Here is a 19,482-nt window from a genome sequence, read left to right as displayed (position 1 = left end):
GGGCTCTTATATCAGATGGTAAATTACCTAAGGAAGTCGATTTGGTGCAGTGATGATGCGTAGGGGGTTGTTCTGTACGACTTGCAAAGGTGTTGTGGGTGTTAGATAGGATAGGAGCCTATGCTGAGGGGAGGGGGGGGAAAGGAGTATTGATCATCACTGATATCAATATTGTTTTTTAGAATATGGAGAATGCTTCTTTTTTAGCCCAAAGTCAGGCCCTGCAGCTGGCCTGAGTGCATTGAGTCTGGGGGTGCACCGCCTCTTGTCTAGTACAAGGTCCTTGAAGTCCGATGTTATGTCTCTCTAAGAATGTTAGTGTACGGTGTGTGGCACACGTACATTGTTAAATAATGTGATGTTGGGGGGAGTACCTGTGATTATGCTTACAGCTGGTGGCGAGTGTGTTGGTGGATTTGGCTGGGATGATTTTCAACCTGTTGTCCTTAACCAAAGTCTGCAGTGTGTTGAGGTGGTCCTGTTGCAGTGTACAGGCTGTGTCTACAGGGTGGTTTGTGCTTGTTGTGGTGATGTCATCTGCATATGAGACAATATATGTGGGTGGTTGGGGTGGGGGAATGCTATATATGTATAGGTTGAAGAGTGTGGGTGGGAGATCTGGGCGCTGTGCAACTCTGATGGGGAAATTTCGTGTTGGTGATGGGTTGGCCGAGAATGTAACATGTGCTTGTCTACCAGGCAAGTAAAAGGCAAGCCAGCGCTTGGTATTCTCAATGTTTGTGTTGTGTATTTAGGTGATTAGTTTGCGATGGGGGACGGCATCAAAGGCTTTACTAATATTTGTTGTTGTGAGTAGTGTGCGCTGTGCAAGAACAATGATAAGGTGTAACGTGCATACTTGGTAGCTAAAGAATACGTGTTACTAGTATTGTTGGTCAGCTAGTACCATAGGTACGTACACACAACGATAAAAAAAAAAAAAAAAGTGAAAAAAAATAAAAATAATTATATTGATATCACCCAAAAATTACACCATTTTGAAAATACACTTTTTACCAACACAATAACAATAGGTGGTGGTGGTGGTGGGATATTCGCCCCGGCCCAGAGGCCGAGGCACGGGCAAACTGGAGCCCGTTAGGGGTCATGCCAAAATGGCATAGACAGACTAACGAGGAGGCGGGTATCGGGTTACCACCCGTATCAAAGTGGGGAGAGGGACCCCCGCAATCAGAGCGGGGGCGTCCCGCAGGTCCTCCCCGGACCAAACAAAAGTGCGGGCCAAGCAGGATCGGAAGGCATGCGTCACCGGACACCGCAGGACATAATGTAGGAGAGGCTCCTCCTCCAACTCCAGACAAAAGTTGCATGGGCCCGGCCGGGCTAGAGCTGTCTGCCTGTAGCACAGGAAGCCCAGACCCAACCGACAAATGTGGACCAGGACAGCATTGGGAACATCAGGCAGTGGTGGCAGAGGCTCACAGCGGGTAGCCGCCGCGTACCAAGTAGCAGAACGAGAGCCTTCTGCCACACAAACCTGATGCTCCTCCCGGGCCCACCGCATGACAGTGGACCTGAGCGGCTGAAGGATCTGATGCGTCCCGCTCGGGAGGACAAATGACACCTCCCGGAGCGAGCACGCCAGCCGCGCCGCCTGATCCGCATGCTCATTACCTTCGAGTCCTACATGGCCTGGTACCCAGTGGAGGGTCACCGACCCCCCGGCACTGACAACTCTGGCCGCACATACATGAATTGAGGATAGGAGGAGGGGGTTGTCCCCCAGGGATCCGGAATGGATAGCCTGAATCGCTGAAAATGAGTCAGAATGTACCACCACGTGGGTGGAGGCATGCTGGCTTGCATGCCGCAGTGCCCTCAATATGGCCACAAGCTCCGTCTGAAAGACAGACACACCCTGTGTGACGCGCCACGATACCACCACAACCCCGCATACGAAGGCTGCCCCTGCAGCCCCGTCAGCAGAGACCGAGCCATCGGTATAGTAGTCTGCGGATGCTGGGCGCCGCAGAGCCTCAATCCGCGCCAAGGCCTCCTGCCGAAGGAGAGCAGGGACAGCATTTCGCCCTCCGCCAGCAGTCGGAACGATGACTTGAATAGGCGGAGACGTCCAGGGCGGTGGCTCAATGTAGCCCACACAGGGCGTGTCAGGCTCCTTGCAAATACCAGTGGCCGCTCCCAGCTCATGCAGCGCGGCAACCAACCCACGGACCCAGTCCCTGCGCGGGCAAGGATCAGGCGGCCGCAAAAGAAGCCGCTTAAACAGGGCCGAGACCGGGAGCTGGGGTCTATGCTGCACAAGCTGCAAGATGACCGCAGCAGCGCAGAGCACGACCCTACCCCGAAGCGAGGGGAGGCCGCACTCCAGACGGAGATTGACTAGACGTGTCCACATGGGGGCATGAAGCATTATCCTCATTGCGTCATTCTGAACCACTTCCAGCGAGGCGGCTATCTGAGGGGCCAAGCCTGTCATGCAGATAGCACTGAAGTCGATGACCGACCGGATGGCATGAATATAGAAGGTTCTGAGGACCTCAAAAGAGGCCCACAGGCTCTTCCGGGAAAGGAAGCGGAGAGCCGCCATCCGAGATCGAGCCCTCTCCCTCAGGTATCTAACATGACAGGCGAATTTCAGCCCCGAGTCCATCCAGACCCCCAGGTATTTGTGGGTCGTCACACGGGCTAGAGGGTGTCCTCCCAACAGCATCGGGAAGGCCGGCGGGCTGAGGGCAAAAGGCATATAGCGGGTCTTCGCCATATTTACCTTCAGCCCCAGCTCCGCCGACCGTCGATAGAGCCGCGAGAGGGCCTCATTGGCCTGTGTGTAGCAGTCTCTCCTTGAAAAGACTAGAACCAGGTCATCCGCATAAGCAAGGAGCGTGACCCCCCGGCCATACTCCACATCCAACAACCCTTCAACGAGAATGTTGAAAAGGATAGGGCTCAGCACACTGCCCTGCGGCGTGCCATTTGGATGGGAGTATGCCGGGGAAAAACTACCTTGAAAGCGGACGCTGGCAGCCCTGTCAAGGAAGAAATCCTGGACCCACGATAGCAGCCTGCCCCCGATCCCTCGAGCCACAAGGGCGCTCAAGATGACTAACGGATTAGCCAGCTCGAACGCCTTCTCGAGATCAAGAAAGACAGCCATTCCCACTCGACCCCGAAGCTCCCCGAGGAATGATGCCAGACATTGTGCAGCATTACGTTTCTGGTGATATGCAAAAATTCTCGGGTGTAACGGCCCCAGACGCCACGACAGCCGTGCCCGCACCACCCTCTCAGCTGTCTTGCCAATACAACTGAGGAGGGAGATGGGGCGCATGGCACCTGGGTCGTTTGGCTTCGGGATGGGGTGGATAACAGCCGTCTTCCATGACCGCGGCAAACGCCCCTCAGACCAGGAGAGATTGAGCAGATCCAGCAATCACGCCTTACCACAATCCCCCGCATGCGCAAGGATGGAATACGTAAGGCCGTCGAGGCCCGGAGCAGTGTCAGCCCTGCGCCGCAGAGCCGCCAGGAGCTCGCCCACCGTGATGGGGCAGTCAGCCTCATCAGGTTGGGAGCAAGCCTCCCGGACGGCCGCAGCACGAGAGTCCGACAACCCCTCCAGAGTGGCCCCGACGGACCGCGGGAGATTGTGGGAAGCAGAGCGATCCGCAAAGTGCTTAGCCAATCGGTCAGCCTCTGAGACCGGGTCAGGGTGTGAAGGCGGACGAGAGGGGCGAGGGTTGGTGAAGGACCGCAGCCTCCTCCACATCTCTCTGAGAGTGGTGTGAGCGCCCAGAGTCCGGCACCACCGAACCAACGCCTCCTCCCGAATGGGACGCTTTTCAACCAGCACGTGTCGCGACACAGCCTCTAAGCGCCTGCGCAGAGGTGAGCCGCGACGCCGTCGGTAATCGCGGCGCGCCGCATTCAGCCGCCTATTCAGCTCCCTGACCCGGTCGCAGTAAAACCATCCGTCTCGGTAAACCCTTGCGGACCGCCGCTTCTGGGAAATTGCCTCCGAAGAAGCCTCCTCAAAGACCCTGGCCACCAAATAACAATATGATGAAAACATAATTATTTCAAGAAAAAATCGCAAATTGACTGTTTTCTGGGAGTGTATGCAAATATTTAAACAATGCTTAAAAATTTTTGAAAAATTTGTATTTGCCTGACGTTGTATTATTTAATACATTATAAAAGACCGGAGTACAGGCCAGTTGTACAGTATATATTGTGCTACTTTTTGTTATTACATAACAAATACTGTACTGCTGAGCTGTCAAGGCGAGTTTAAGGACTGGATTAGAAGTGATTTTGAGAATGTTGCAGTATCTCTTGCCTAACGATTTATCTTGCACACTGCTCCTCATTATCCTTTTGTTATTGATGCAACTATATCAGCACTAAAGGTCTATAAATAACATACAAGGGACTTAAATGTATTCTGCCAAATAAATGGCTAAGAAAGACGTGCAAGGAAGCCTGCTATAGAACCAAAATATTAGGTATAGTAGTAAAGTGGTTAATGAAGGCTATATCTAACCCCTCCTGTTTAAAAAGTCTCATTTAAGGTGAATATAATTGTCTGGAGATGGACGAAATTATATATAAAATATATGAATTTTAAAAGAAAATGGTATTACGTGTTTCTAACAGTAAACCAAATATTTTAAGCGATAACTAAGTTAACAATGAACATTTTGTTTTTCTAAATGGCATGGTCGTGTTACCTCTTCATTAGCAATTTCTTTAGCACAATTAAACTTCGCATTATCTAGCATACTACTTATCGTTTAATTATCTGCATCAGATATATACAGGATAAAAGGTTACTGGTGTGTACAGCGTAGGATAAATCACTGAGGAGTTAGCGTTAAGAAATCAGGGAGGCCAATTAGAATTTGACCTAAAATCCATAAACTGGCCAACGATGACACTGAAGGTCACATAGGAATGAGTACAATATACAGAATATGAGAGAGAGAGAGAGAGAGAGAGAGAGAGAGAGAGAGAGAGGGAAATGTGAGTTGATACCTGCTCATACTAAGAAAACAAACCTAATTAATTGAAATATTTATTGTCGTAAAGGTTACTTAACCTTACAGACTAACCTAAATGACCACCAAACTAAACTTACCTCATACTAAGAAAACAAACCTAACCTAACCTAACAGATTAACCGAACTGACTAACATACTAACCTAACCTGATACTAAGAGAACGAACGTAACTTAACCTACTAGATTAATCTACGTAACATACTAACCTAACCTGATAGTAAGAGAACGAACGTAACTTAACCTAATAGATTAATTTACGTAAAACACTAACCTAACCTGATACTAAGAGAACGAACGTAACTTAACCTAATAGATTAATCTACGTAACACACTAACCTAACCTGGAAGTGAAGCTTGAACCTTGTTGGAAGGACACAACAGTGAGAGCAGTGGAAATGAATTATTTGAGAGGAGCATGTGGAGGTACATGAAGAGACTGACAAACGAGAAAGAGAAGGAGTGTTGTGGTGTGGATGAGGATGTGATCGAAAGCGTTAGGTTAAAAGAAATACACTGAGTTGGTTTGGCCGTGTGAAGAGGACGGAGAGCGAAAGACTGAAAAGGAGTGCATGTGAGTGAAGTGGAGAAAGGGAAGAGGTAGGGGGAGACCAAAGAGGAGGTGGAGGGATGGATTGGAAAGGCATATGAGAGAGGGGGCATCAGTTGGCAGGGAGGACAACAAAATGGCAGGGGACATGGAGACGTCGAGGCAATTTGTTTGTGGCCATGCCTTACGGGAGTAAGGTGTCTGTATATACATGCATACATACATTATATATATATATATATATATATATATATATATATATATATATATATATATATATATATATATATATATATATATATATATATAGAGAGAGAGAGAGAGAGAGAGAGAGAGAGAGAGAGAGAGAGAGAGAGAGAGAGATGATGGATTTCATCGCTAGTCACGAAAAAGTGCTGTGGAATGCATGCAGAGCCCTAGCACTGTCTTTGAGAGTGGAGCCATATAACCGCTATTTACTCTAACTTGGCATAAAACTGCCGTCTCTCCATCTTGACTATCGAGTAGTAAGAAGAGATTATTGCTTGAATTTGCTGCTAGTCACGAGGAGGTGCAAAGGAAAAGATGAAGACCCATGGCCTTGTGTTTTTTCTGACACTGAGTCAGCCTTTGACGCCACCGGAAAGGGAGATCCATACTTGGGTGTTAGAAATGGATGGTAGCCAATGACGGGGGAGGGGGGAGTGACGTGGCATAGGACATCACAGATCTAATGTATTGTTTTTAGAGTAAGGACAGTGCTTCCTTTTGTGGCCCAATGTCTGGCTCTGTAGTTGGCCTGAGTGCATTGAGTCTGGAGATGTACCGCCTCTTGTCTTGTACATGGTCCTTGAAGGTGAGTCCGATGTTATATATCACTCCAAGAATCACAGTGAACTGTCTGTGGTACACGTACATTGTCATATACGATGTGGGGGGAGTACTTGTGCTCAATGTGCTCATGTTTACTGCTGGTGATGAGTGTGGTGGTGGATTTAGCTGGAGCGATATTCAGCCTATTGTCCTCAACCCAAGTCTGCATTGTTTGAGGTTGTACTATTGCAGTATACACACTGTGTCTGCATTGTTTGAGGCAGTACTGTTGCAGTGTACAGGCTGTGTCTGCAGCGTGTTGAGGTAGTCCTGTTGCAGTGTACAGGCTGTGTCTGCAGTGTGTTGAGGTAGTCCTGTTGCAGTGTACAGACTGTGTCTGCAGTGTGATGAGGTAGTCCTGTTGCAGTGTACAGGCTGTGTCTGCAGTGTGTTGAGGTAGTCCTGTTGCAGTGTACAGGCTGTATCTGCAGTGTGTTGAGGTAGTCCTGTTGCAGTGCACAGGCTGTGTCTGCAGTGTGATGAGGTAGTCCTGTTGCAGTGTACTGGCTGTGTCTGCAGTGTGTTGAGGTAGTCCTGTTCCAGTGTAAAGGCTGTGTCTGCAGTGTGTTGAGGTAGTCCTTTTGCAGTGTACAGGCTGTGTCTACAGGGTGGTTTGTGCTTGTTGTGGTGATGTCATTTGCATATGAGACAATATATGTGGGTGGTTAGGGTAGTGGAATATTATATATGTATAGCATGAAGAGTATGGGTGGGAGACCTGAGCGCTGTGCAACTCTGATGGGGAAATTTCTTGTTGGCCGAGAATGTAACATGTGCTTGTGTACCAGGCAAGTAAAAAGCAAGCCAGCGCTTGGTGTTCTCCATGTTAGTATTGTGTATGTACGTGATTAGTGTGCGTTGGGGGACGGCATCAAAGGCCTTACTAGTATTTATTGTTGTGAGTAGTGTGCATTGTGCGGGTAGAATGATAAGGTGTAACGTGCAAACTTATAAGGTAAAAAAAAAAGTGTTACTAGCATTGTTGGCTAGCTTGTAGCATAGGTACGAACACAATGATGAAAAAAAAAAAAAAAAAAACTTTTATGAACACAATTCTCCTGATATCCAAAAATTTGAACTACAAACCTATCCAAAAAAAAAAAAAAAAAAAAAAAAAAAAAAGAGGCATTTTATCCCGTGGAGTGCCACAGGAAATGACTGATTGATTGATTGACTGATACTTGAGATGAAAATATTAATATTTAAAGAAAAAGTCGCAAATTGACTGTTTTCTGGGAGTATATGCAAATATTTAAACAAAGCCTAATAATTTTTGTAAAAATTTGTATTCACCTGACGTAGTACTATTTAATACATTATATTATACCTGAGTACAGGGCAGTTGAACAGTATATATTGTGCTACTTTTTGTTATTACATAAACAAATGCTGTATTGCTGAGCTGTGAAGTTGAGTTTAAGGACTGGATTAGAAGTGATTTTGAGAATGTTGCAGTATCTCTTGCCTAACGATTTATCTTGCACACTGCTCCTCATTATCCTTTTGTTATTGATGCAACTATATCAGCACTATAGGTCTATAAATAACATACAAGAGAATTGTATTCTGCCAAATAAATCGCTAAGAAAGACGTGCAAGGAAGCCTGCCATAGAACGAAAAATATTAGGTATAGTAGTAAAGTGGTTAATGAAGGCTATATCTAACCCCTTCAGATTAAAAAGTCTCATTGAAGGTGAATATAATTGTCTGGAGATGGATGAAATTATATATAAAGTACGTCACTAGATTATGTGAAATTTTAAAAGAAAATGGTATTACGTGTTTATAACAGAAAATCAAATATTTTAAGCGATAACTAATCTAACGACAGAGATTTTGTTTTTCTAAATGGCATGGTCGTGTTACCTCTTCATTAGCAATTTCTTTAGCACAATTAAACTTAGCATTCTCTAACATACTACTTATCGTTTTATTATCGACACAGTCTGCATCAGATATATACAGGATAAAAGGTTACTGGTGTGTACAGCGTAGGATAAATCACTGAGGAGTTAGCGTTAGGAAATCTGTGAGGCCAATTAGAATTTGACCTAAAATCCATAAACAGGGCCAACGATGTCACTGAAGGTCACATAGGAATGAGTACAATATACAGAATATGAAAGAGAGAGAGAGAGAGAGAGAGAGAGAGAGAGAGAGAGAGAGAGAGAGAGAGAGAGGTGGAAATGTGAGTTGATACCTGCTCATACTAAGAAAACAAACCTAATTGATTGAAATATTTATTGTCGTAAAGGTTACTTAACCTTACAGACTAACCTAAATGACCACCAAACTAAACTTACCTCATACTAAGAAAACAAACCTAACCTAACATAACAGATTAACCGTACTGACTAACATACTAACCTAACCTGATACTAAGAGAACGAACGTAACTTAACCTACTAGATTAATCTACGTAACACACTAACCTAACCTGATACTAAGAGAACGAACGTAACTTAACCTAATAGAATAATTTACGTAACACACTAACCTAACCTGATACTATGAGAACGAACGTAACTTAACCTAAGAGATTAATCTACGTAACACACTAACCTAACCTCGAAGCGAAGCATGAACCTTGTTGGAAGGACACAACAGTGAGAGCAGTAGAAATGAGTTATTTTAGAGGAGCATGTGGAGGTACATGAAGAAACTGACAAACGAGAAAGAGAAAGAATGTTGTGGTGTGGATGAGGATGTGATCGAAAGCGTTAGGTTAAAAGAAATACACTGAGTTGGTTTGGCCATGTGAAGAGGACGGAGAGCGATAGACTGAAAAGGAGTGCATGTGACTGAAGTGAAGAAAGGGAAGAGGTAGGGGGAGACCAAAGAGGAGGTGGAGGGATGGATTGGAAAGGCATATGAGAGAGGGGGCATCAGTTGGCAGGGAGGACAACAAAATGGCAGGGGACATGGAGACGTTGAGGGAATTTGTTTGTGGCCATGCCTTACGGGAGAAAGGTTTCTGTATATATATATATATATATATATATATATATATATATATATATATATATATATATATATATATATATGTATATGTGTGTGTGTGTGTGTGTGTGTATATATATATATATATATATATATATATATATATATATATATATATATATATATATATATATATATATATATATATATATATATATATATATATATATATATATATATATATATATATATATATATATATATATATATATATATATATATATATATATATATATATATATATATATATATATATATATATATATATATATATATATATATAGTGATAGATGATGGAATTCATCGCTAGTCACGAAAAAGTGCAGTGGAATTCATGCAGAGCTAGCACTGTTTTTGAGAGTGGAGCCATATAACCGCTATTTACTCTAACTTGGCATAAAACTGCCGTCTCTCCATCTTGACTATCGAGTAGTAAGAAGAGATTAGTGCTTGAATTTGCTGCTAGTCACGAGGAGGTGCAAAGGAAAAGATGAAGACCCATGGCCTTGTGTTTTTTCTGACACTGAGTCACCCCTTGGCGCCACCGGAAAGGGAGATCCATACTTGGGTGTTAGACAGGATGGTAGCCAATGACGGGGGGGGGGGGAGTAACGGGGCATACGACATCACAAATCTAATGTATTGTTTTTAGAGTAAGGACAGTGCTTCCTTTTGTGGCCCAATGTCTGGCTCTGTAGTTGGCCTGAGTGCATTGAGTCTGGAGATGTACCGCCTCTTGTCTTGTACATGGTCCTTGAAGGTGAGTCCGATGTTATATATCACTTCAAGAATCACAGTGAACTGTGTGTGGTACACGTACATTGTCAAATACGATGTGGGGGAAGTACTTGTGCTCAATGTCCTCATGTTTACTGCTGGTGATGAGTGTGGTGGTGGATTTAGCTGGAACGATATTCAGCCTATTGTCCTCAACCCAAGTCTGCATTGTTTGAGGTAGTACTGTTGCAGTGTACAGACCGTGTCTGCATTGTTTGAGGCAGTACTGTTGCAGTGTACAGGCTGTGTCTGCAGTGTGTTGAGGTAGTCCTGTTGCAGTGTACAGGCTGTGTCTGCAGTGTGTTGAGGTAGTCCTGTTGCAGTGTACAGACTGTGTCTGCAGTGTGATGAGGTAGTCCTGTTGCAGTGTACAGGCTGTGTCTGCAGTGTGTTGAGGTAGTCCTGTTGCAGTGTACAGGCTGTGTCTGCAGTGTGTTGAGGTAGTCCTGTTGCAGTGTACAGGCTGTGTCTGCAGTGTGATGAGGTAGTCCTATTGCAATGTACAGGTTGTGTCTGCAGTGTGTTGATGTAGTCCTGTTGCAGTGTACAGGCTGTGTCTGCAGTGTGTTGAGGTAGTCCTGTTGCAGTGTACAGGTTGTGTCTGCAGTGTGGTGAGGAAGTCCTGTTGCAGTGTCCAAGTTGTGTCTGCAGTGTGTTGAGGTAGTCCTGTTGCAGTGTACAGGCTGTGTATACAGGGTGGTTTGTGCTTGTTGTGGTGATGTCATCTGCATGTGAGACAATATATGTGGGTGGTTGGGGTAGGGGAATATTATATATGTATATGATGAAGAGTATAGGTTGGAGACCTGAGCGCTGTGCAACTCTGATGGGGAAATTTCGTGTTGGCCGAGAATGTAACATGTGCATGTCCACCAGGCAAGTAAAAAGCAAGCCAGCGCTTGGTGTTCTCATTGTTAGTATTGTGTATGTACGTGATTAGTGTCCGTTGGGGGACGGCATCAAGGCCTTAATAGTATTTATTGTTGTGAGTAGTGTGCGTTGTGCGGGTCGAATGATAAGGTTTAACGTGCAAACTTATAAGCTAAATAAAAAGTGTTACTAGCATTGTTGGCTAGCTTGTAGCATAGGTACGAACACAACGATGAAACCAAAAAAAAAAAACTCTTTCGAACACAATTATTCTGATATCCAAAAATTTAAACAACAAATTTATTAAAAAAAGACAGAATAGCCCCGAGATGAAAATATTAATATTTCAAGAAAAAGTCGCAAATTGACTGTTTTCTGGGAGTGTTTGCAAATATTTAAACAAAGCCTAATGATTTTTGTAAAAGTTTGTATTTACCTGACGTAGTAATATTTAATATATTATAAAATACCGAAGAACGGGGCAGTTGTACAGTATATATTGTGCAACTTTTTGTTATTACATAAACAAATGCTGTATTGCTGAGCTCTGAAGGTGAGTTTAAGGACTGGATTAGAAGTGATTTTGAGAATGTTGCAGTATCTCTTGCCTAACGATTTATCTTTCACACTGCACCTCATTATCCTTTTGTTATTGATGCAACTATATCAGCACTAAAGGTCTATAAATAACATACAAGAGAGTTGTATTCTGCCAAATAAATCGCTAAGACGTGCAAGGAAGCCTGCTATAAACCAAAATATTAGTTATAGTAGTAAAGTGGTTAATGAAGGCTATATCTAACCCCTCCATATTAAAAAGTTTAATTGAAGGTGAATATAATCGTCTGGAGATGAATGAAATTATATATAAATTACGTCACTAGATTATGTGAAATTTTAAAAGAAAATGGTATTACTTGTTTCTAACATAAAACCAAATATTTTAAGTGATAACTAAGCTAACGATGGACATTTTGTTTTTCTAAATGGCATGGTCGTGTTACCTATTCATTAGCAATTTCTTTAGCACGATTAAACTTAGCATTCTCTAACATACTACTTATCGTTTTATTATCGACACAGTCTGCATCAGATATATACAGGATAAAAGGTTACTGGTGTGTACAGCGTAGGATCAATCACTGAGGAGTTAGCGTTAGGAAAAATGTGAGGCCAATTAGAATTTGACCTAAAATCCATAAACTGGCCAACGATGTCACTGAAGGTCACATAGGAATGAGTACAATATACAGAATATGAGAGAGAGAGAGAGAGAGAGAGAGAGAGAGAGAGAGAGAGAGAGAGAGAGAGAGTGAGAGAGAGGTGGAAATGTGAGTTGATACCTGCTCATACTAAGAAAACAAACCTAATTGATTGAAATATTTATTGTCTTAAAGGTTACTTAACCTTACAGACTAACCTAAATGACCACCAAACTAAACTTACCTCATACTAAGAAAACAAACCTAACCTAACCTAACAGATTAACTGAACTGACTAACATACTAACCTAACCTGATACTAAGAGAACGAACGTAACTTAACCTACTAGATTAATCTACGTAACACACTTACCTAACCTGCTACTAAGAGAACGAACGTAACTTAACCTACTAGATTAATCTACGTAACACACTAACCTAACCTGACACTAAGAGAACGAACGTATTTTAACCTAATAGATTAATCTACGTAACACACTAACCTAACCTGGAAGCGAAGCTTGAACCTTGTTGGAAGGACACAACAGTGAGAGCAGTGGAAATGAGTTATTTGAGAGGAGCATGTGGAGGTACATGAAGAGACTGACAAACGAGAAAGAGAAGGAGTGTTGTGGTGTGGATGAGGATGTGATCGAAAGCGTTAGGTTAAAAGAAATACACTGAGTTGGTTTGGCCGTGTGAAGAGGACGGAGAGCGAAAGACTGAAAAGGAGTGCATGTGAGTGAAGTGGAGAAAGGGAAGAGGTAGGGGGAGACCAAAGAGGAGGTGGAGGGATGGATTGGAAAGGCATATGAGAGAGGGGGCATCAGTTGGCAGGGAGGAGAACAAAATGTCAGGGGACATGGAGACGTCGAGGCAATTTGTTTGTGGCCATACCTTACGGGAGTAAGGTGTCTGTATATACATGCATACATACATATATATATATATATATATATATATATATATATATATATATATATATATATATATATATATATATATATATATATATATATATATATATATATATATATGGGTCTGGTGTGTACTTGCATGGGTGACCTCCTGGGAACACCAGATGCTGTTGGCATCCCTACGTGTCAAGTGGGGTTGGTGGAGGATTACGAGTGTCCCTCCCTGTAAAACAATTAACTCTAAGCCCTTGGCCACCCCATTTGGGATACATGGCGTCTGGCAATGGATGGATGGACATATATAGATAGATAGATATGTTTGTATATATATATATATATATATATATATATATATATTTATATATATATATATATATATATATATTAATAGATGATGGATTTCATCGCTAGTCACGAAAAAGTGCTGTGGAATGCATGCAGAGCCCTAGCACTGTCTTTGAGAGTGGAGCCATATAACCGCTATTTACTCTAACTTGGCATAAAACTGCCGTCTCTCCATCTTGACTATCGAGTAGTAAGAAGAGATTATTGCTTGAATTTGCTGCTAGTCACGAGGAGGTGCAAAGGAAAAGATGAAGACCCATGGCCTTGTGTTTTTTCTGACACTGAGTCAGCCATTGGCGCCACCGGAAAGGGAGATCCATACTTGGGTGTTAGACAGCATGGTAGCCAATGACGGGGGGGGGAGGGAGTGACGGGGCATAGAACATCACAGATCTAATGTATTGTTTTTAGAGTAAGGACAGTGCATCCTTTTGTGGCTCAATGTCTGGCTCTGTAGTTGGCCTGAGTGCATTGAGTCTGGAGATGTACCGCCTCTTGTCTTGTACATGGTCCTTGAAGGTGAGTCCTATGTTATATATCACTCCAAGAATCACAGTGAACTGTGTGTGGTACACGTTCATTGTCAAATACGATGTGGGGGGAGTACTTGTGCTCAGCAGTGTACAGGCTGTGTCTGCAGTGTGATGAGGTAGTCCTGTTGCAGTGTACAGGCTGTGTCTGCAGTGTGTTGTGGTAGTCCTGTTGCAGTGTACAGGCTATGTCTGCAGTGTGTTGAGGTAGTCCTGTTGCAGTGTACAGGCTGTGTCTGCATTGTTTGAGGCAGTACTGTTGCAGTGTACAGGCTGTGTCTGCAGCGTGTTGAGGTAGTCCTGTTGCAGTGTACAGGCTGTGTCTGCAGTGTGTTGAGGTAGTCCTGTTGCAGTGTACAGGCTGTGTCTGCAGTGTGATGAGGTAGTCCTGTTGCAGTGTACAGGTTGTGTCTGCAGTGTGTTGATGTAGTCCTGTTGCAGTGTACAGGCGGTGTCTTCAGTGTGTTGAGGTAGTCCTGTTGCAGTGTACAGGCTGTGTCTGCAGTGTGTTGAGGTAGTCCTGTTGCAGTGTACAGGCTGTGTCTGCAGTGTGTTGAGGTAGTCCTGTTGCAGTGTACAGGCTGTGTCTGCAGTGTGTTGAGGTAGTCCTGTTTCAGTGTACAGGCTGTGTCTACAGGGTGGTTTGTGCTTGTTGTGGTGATGTCATCTGCATATGAGACAATATATGTGGGTGGTTGGGGTGGGTTAATATTATATATGTATAGGATGAAGAGTATGGGTGGGAGACCTGAGCGCTGTGCAACTCTGATGGGGAAATTTCGTGTTGGCCGAGAATGTAACATGTGCTTGTGTACCAGGCAAGTAAAAAGTAAGCCAGCGCTTGGTGTTCTCCATGTTAGTATTGTGTATGTACGTGATTAGTGTGCGTTGGGGGACGGCATCAAAGGCCATACTAGTATTTATTGTTGTGAGTAGTGTGCGTTGTGCGGGTAGAATGATAAGGTGTAACGTGCAAACTTATAAGCTAAAGAAAAAGTGTTACTAGCATTGTTGGCTAGCTTGTAGCATAGGTACGAACACAACGATGAAAAAAAAAAAAAAACTTTTATGAACACAATTTTCCTGATATCCAAAAATTTAAACAACAAACCTATTCAAAAAAAAAAAAAAAAAAAAAAAAAAAAAAAAAAGAGGCATTTTATCCCGTGGAGTGCCACAGGAAATGACTGATTGATTGATTGACTGATACTTGAGATGAAAATATTAATATTTCAAGAAAAAGTCGCAAATTGTCTGTTTTCTGGGAGTGTATGGAAATATTTTAACAAAGCCTAGTGATTTTTGTAAAAATTTGTATTCACCTGACGTAGTAATATTTAGTACATTATAAAATACCGGAGCACAGGGCAATTGTACAGTATATATTGTGCTACTTTTTGCTCTTACATAAACAAATGCTGTACTGCTGAGCTGTGAAGGTGAGTTTAAGGACTGGATTAGAAGTGATTTTGAGAATGTTGCAGTATCTCTTGCCTAACGATTTATCTTTCACACTGCACCTCATTATCCTTTTGTTATTGATGCAACTATATCAGCACTAAAGGTCTATAAATAACATACAAGAGAATTGTATTCTGCCAAATAAATCGCTAAGAAAGACGTGCAAGGAAGCCTGCTATAGAACCAAAATATTAGGTATAGTAGTAAAGTGGTTAATGAAGGCTATATCTAACCCCTCCAGATTAAAAAGTCTCATTGAAGGTGAATATAATCGTCTGGAGATGGATGAAATTATATATAAAGTACGTCACTAGATTATGTGAAATTTTAAAAGAAAATGGTATTACATGTTTATAACAGAAAATCAAATATTTTAAACGCTACCTAAGCTAACGATGGACATTTTGTTTTTCTAAATGGCATGGTCGTGTTACCTCTTCATTAGCAATTTCTTTAGCACAATTAAACTTAGCATTCTCTAAGATATTACTTATCGTTTTATTATCGACACAGTCTGCATCAAATATATACAGGATAAAAGATTACTGGTGTGTACAGCGTAGGATCAATCACTGATGAGTTAGCGTTAGGAAATCTGTGAGGCCAATTAGAATTTGACCAAAAATCCATAAACTGGCCAACGATGTCACTGAAGGTCACATAGGAATGAGTACAATATACAGAATATGAAAGAGAGAGAGAGAGAGAGAGAGAGAGAGAGAGAGAGAGAGAGAGAGGTGGAAATGTGAGTTGATACCTGCTCATACTAAGAAAACAAACCTAATTGATTGAAATATTTATTGTCGTAAAGGTTACTTAACCTTACAGACTAACCTAAATGACCACCAAACTAAACTTACCTCAAACTAAGAAAACAAACCTAACCTAACATAACAGATTAACCGTACTGACTAACATACTAACCTAACCTGATACTAAGAGAACGAACGTAACTTAACCTACTAGATTAATCTACGTAACACACTAACCTAACCTGATACTAAGAGAACGAACGTAACTTAACCTAATAGAATAATTTACGTAACACACTAACCTAACCTGATACTATGAGAACGAACGTAACTTAACCTAAGAGATTAATCTACGTAACACACTATCCTAACCTCGAAGCGAAGCTTGAACCTTGTTGGAAGGACACAACAGTGAGAGCAGTAGAAATGAGTTATTTGAGAGGAGCATGTGGAGGTACATGAAGAGACTGACAAACGAGAAAGAGAATGAATGTTGTGGTGTGGATGAGGATGTGATCGAAAGCGTTAGGTTAAAAGAAAAACACTGAGTTGGTTTGGCCATGTGAGAGGACGGAGAGCGAAAGACTGAAAAGGAGTGCATGTGACTGAAGTGAAGAAAGGGAAGAGGTAGGGGGAGACCAAAGAGGAGGTGGAGGGATGGATTGGAAAGGCATATGAGAGAGGGGGCATCAGTTGGCAGGGAGGACAACAAAATGGCAGGGGACATGGAGACGTTGAGGGAATTTGTTTGTGGCCATGCCTTACGGGAGAAAGGTGTCTGTATATATATATATATATATATATATATATATATATATATATATATATATATGTGTGTGTGTGTGTGTGTGTATATATATATTAATATATATATATATATATATATATATATATATATATATATATATATATATATTATATATATATATATATATATATATATATATATATATATATATATATATATATATTATATATATATATATATATATATATATATATATATATATATATATATATATATATATATATATATATATATATATATATATATATATATATATATAGTGATAGATGATGGAATTCATCGCTAGTCACGAAAAAGTGCAGTGGAATTCATGCAGAGCTAGCACTGTTTTTGAGAGTGGAGCCATATAACCGCTATTTACTATAACTTGGCATAAAACTGCCGTCTCTCCATCTTGACTATCGAGTAGTAAGAAGAGATTAGTGCTTGAATTTGCTGCTAGTCACGAGGAGGTGCAAAGGAAAAGATGAAGACCCATGGCCTTGTGTTTTTTCTGACACTTAGTCAGCCCTTGGCGCCACCGGAAAGGGAGATCCATACTTGGGTGTTAGACAGGATGGTAGCCAATGACGGGGGGGGGGGGGGAGTGACGGGGCATAGGACATCACAGATCTAATGTATTGTTTTTAGAGTAAGGACAGTGCTTCCTTTTGTGGCCCAATGTCTGGCTCTGTAGTTGGCCTGAGTGCATTGAGTCTGGAGATGTACCGCCTCTTGTCTTGTACATGGTCCTTGAAGGTGAGTCCGATGTTATATATCACTCCAAGAATCACAGTGAACTGTGTGTGGTACACGTACATTGTCAAATACGATGAGGGGGGAGTACTTGTGCTCAATGTGCTGATGTTTACTGCTGGTGATGAGTGTGGTGGTGGATTTAGCTGGAGCGATATTCAGCCTATTGTCCTCAACCCAAGTCTGCATTGTTTGAGGTAGTACTGTTGCAGTGTACAGACCGTGTCTGCATTGTTTGAGGTAGTACTGTTGCAGTGTACAGGCTGTGTCTGCAGTGTGTTGAGGTAGTCCTGTTGCAGTGTACAGGCTGTGTCTGCAGTGTGTTGAGGTAGTCCTGTTGCAGTGTACAGGCTGTGTCTGCAGTGTGTTGAGGTAGTCCTGTTGCAGTGTACAGGCTGTGTCTGCAGTGTGTTGAGGTAGTCCTGTTGCAGTGTACAGGCTGTGTCTGCAGTGTGTTGAGGTAGTCCTGTTGCAGTGTACAGGCTGTGTCTGCAGTGTGATGAGGTAGTCCTATTGCAATGTACAGGTTGTGTCTGCAGTGTGTTGATGTAGTCCTGTTGCAGTGTACAGGCTGTGTCTGCAGTGTGTTGAGGTAGTCCTGTTGCAGTGTACAGGTTGTGTCTGCAGTGTGGTGAGGAAGTCCTGTTGCAGTGTCCAAGTTGTGTCTGCAGTGTGTTGAGGTAGTCCTGTTGCAGTGTACAGGCTGTGTCTTCAGGGTGGTTTGTGCTTGTTGTGGTGATGTCATCTGCATGTGAGACAATATATGTGGGTGGTTGGGGTAGGGGAATATTATATATGTATATGATGAAGAGTATAGGTTGGAGACCTGAGCGCTGTGCAACTCTGATGGGGAAATTTCGTGTTGGCCGAGAATGTAACATGTGCATGTCCACCAGGCAAGTAAAAAGCAAGCCAGCGATTGGTGTTCTCATTATTAGTATTGTGTATGTACGTGATTAGTGTCCGTTGGGGGACGGCATCAAGGCCTTAATAGTATTTATTGTTGTGAGTAGTGTGCGTTGTGCGGGTCGAATGATAAGGTTTAACGTGCAAACTTATAAGCTAAATAAAAAGTGTTACTAGCATTGTTGGCTAGCTTGTAGCATAGGTAGGAACACAACGATGAAACCAAAAAAAAAAAACTTTTATGAACACAATTTTTCTGATATCCAAAAATTTAAACAACAAACCTATTAAAAAAAGACAGTTTATCCTGCAGATGAAAATATTAATATTTCAAGAAAAAGTCGCAAATTGACTGTTTTCTGGGAGTGTTTGCAAATATTTAAACAAAGCCTAATGATTTTTGTAAAAGTTTGTATTCACCTGATGTAGTAATATTTAATACATTATAAAATACCGAAGTACGGGGCAGTTGTACAGTATATATATCGTGCAACTTTTTGTTATTACATAAACAAATGCTGTATTGCTGAGCTGTGAAGGTGAGTTTAAGGACTGGATTAGAAGTGATTTTGAGAATGTTGCAGTATCTCTTGCCTAACGATTTATCTTTCACACTGCACCTCATTATCCTTTTGTTATTGATGCAACTATATCAGCACTAAAGGTCTATAAATAACATACAAGAGAATTGTATTCTGCCAAATAAATCGCTAAGAAAGACGTGCAAGGAAGCCTGCTAT

General features: G+C 42.3%; 1 protein-coding gene across 1 annotated transcript; it reads right to left on the bottom strand.

The window, feature by feature from the left end:
* Positions 1 to 1,129: 1,129 nt before the first annotated feature.
* LOC145411948 (uncharacterized) lies at positions 1,130 to 3,310 on the bottom strand. The gene has a single exon (XM_080281918.1). The coding sequence runs from the start codon at positions 3,308 to 3,310 to the stop codon at positions 1,130 to 1,132; it is 2,181 nt and encodes a 726-aa protein (XP_080138044.1).
* Between the last annotated feature and the right edge of the window lie 16,172 nt (positions 3,311 to 19,482).

This window comes from Coenobita brevimanus, chromosome 91 (assembly GCF_032717465.1).
Source record: "Coenobita brevimanus isolate Jiangsu-jjx chromosome 91, ASM3271746v2, whole genome shotgun sequence".
Classification (NCBI taxonomy): domain Eukaryota; kingdom Metazoa; phylum Arthropoda; class Malacostraca; order Decapoda; family Coenobitidae; genus Coenobita; species Coenobita brevimanus.
The sequence above is the reverse complement of the archived record's forward strand: the minus strand, read 5'-3'. Positions and strand labels throughout refer to the sequence as shown.

Coding starts and splice junctions, on each gene's coding strand:
- LOC145411948 (XM_080281918.1), bottom strand. CDS start 3,310: ATGCGCCCCATCTCCCTCCTCAGTTGTATTGGCAAGACAGCTGAGAGG.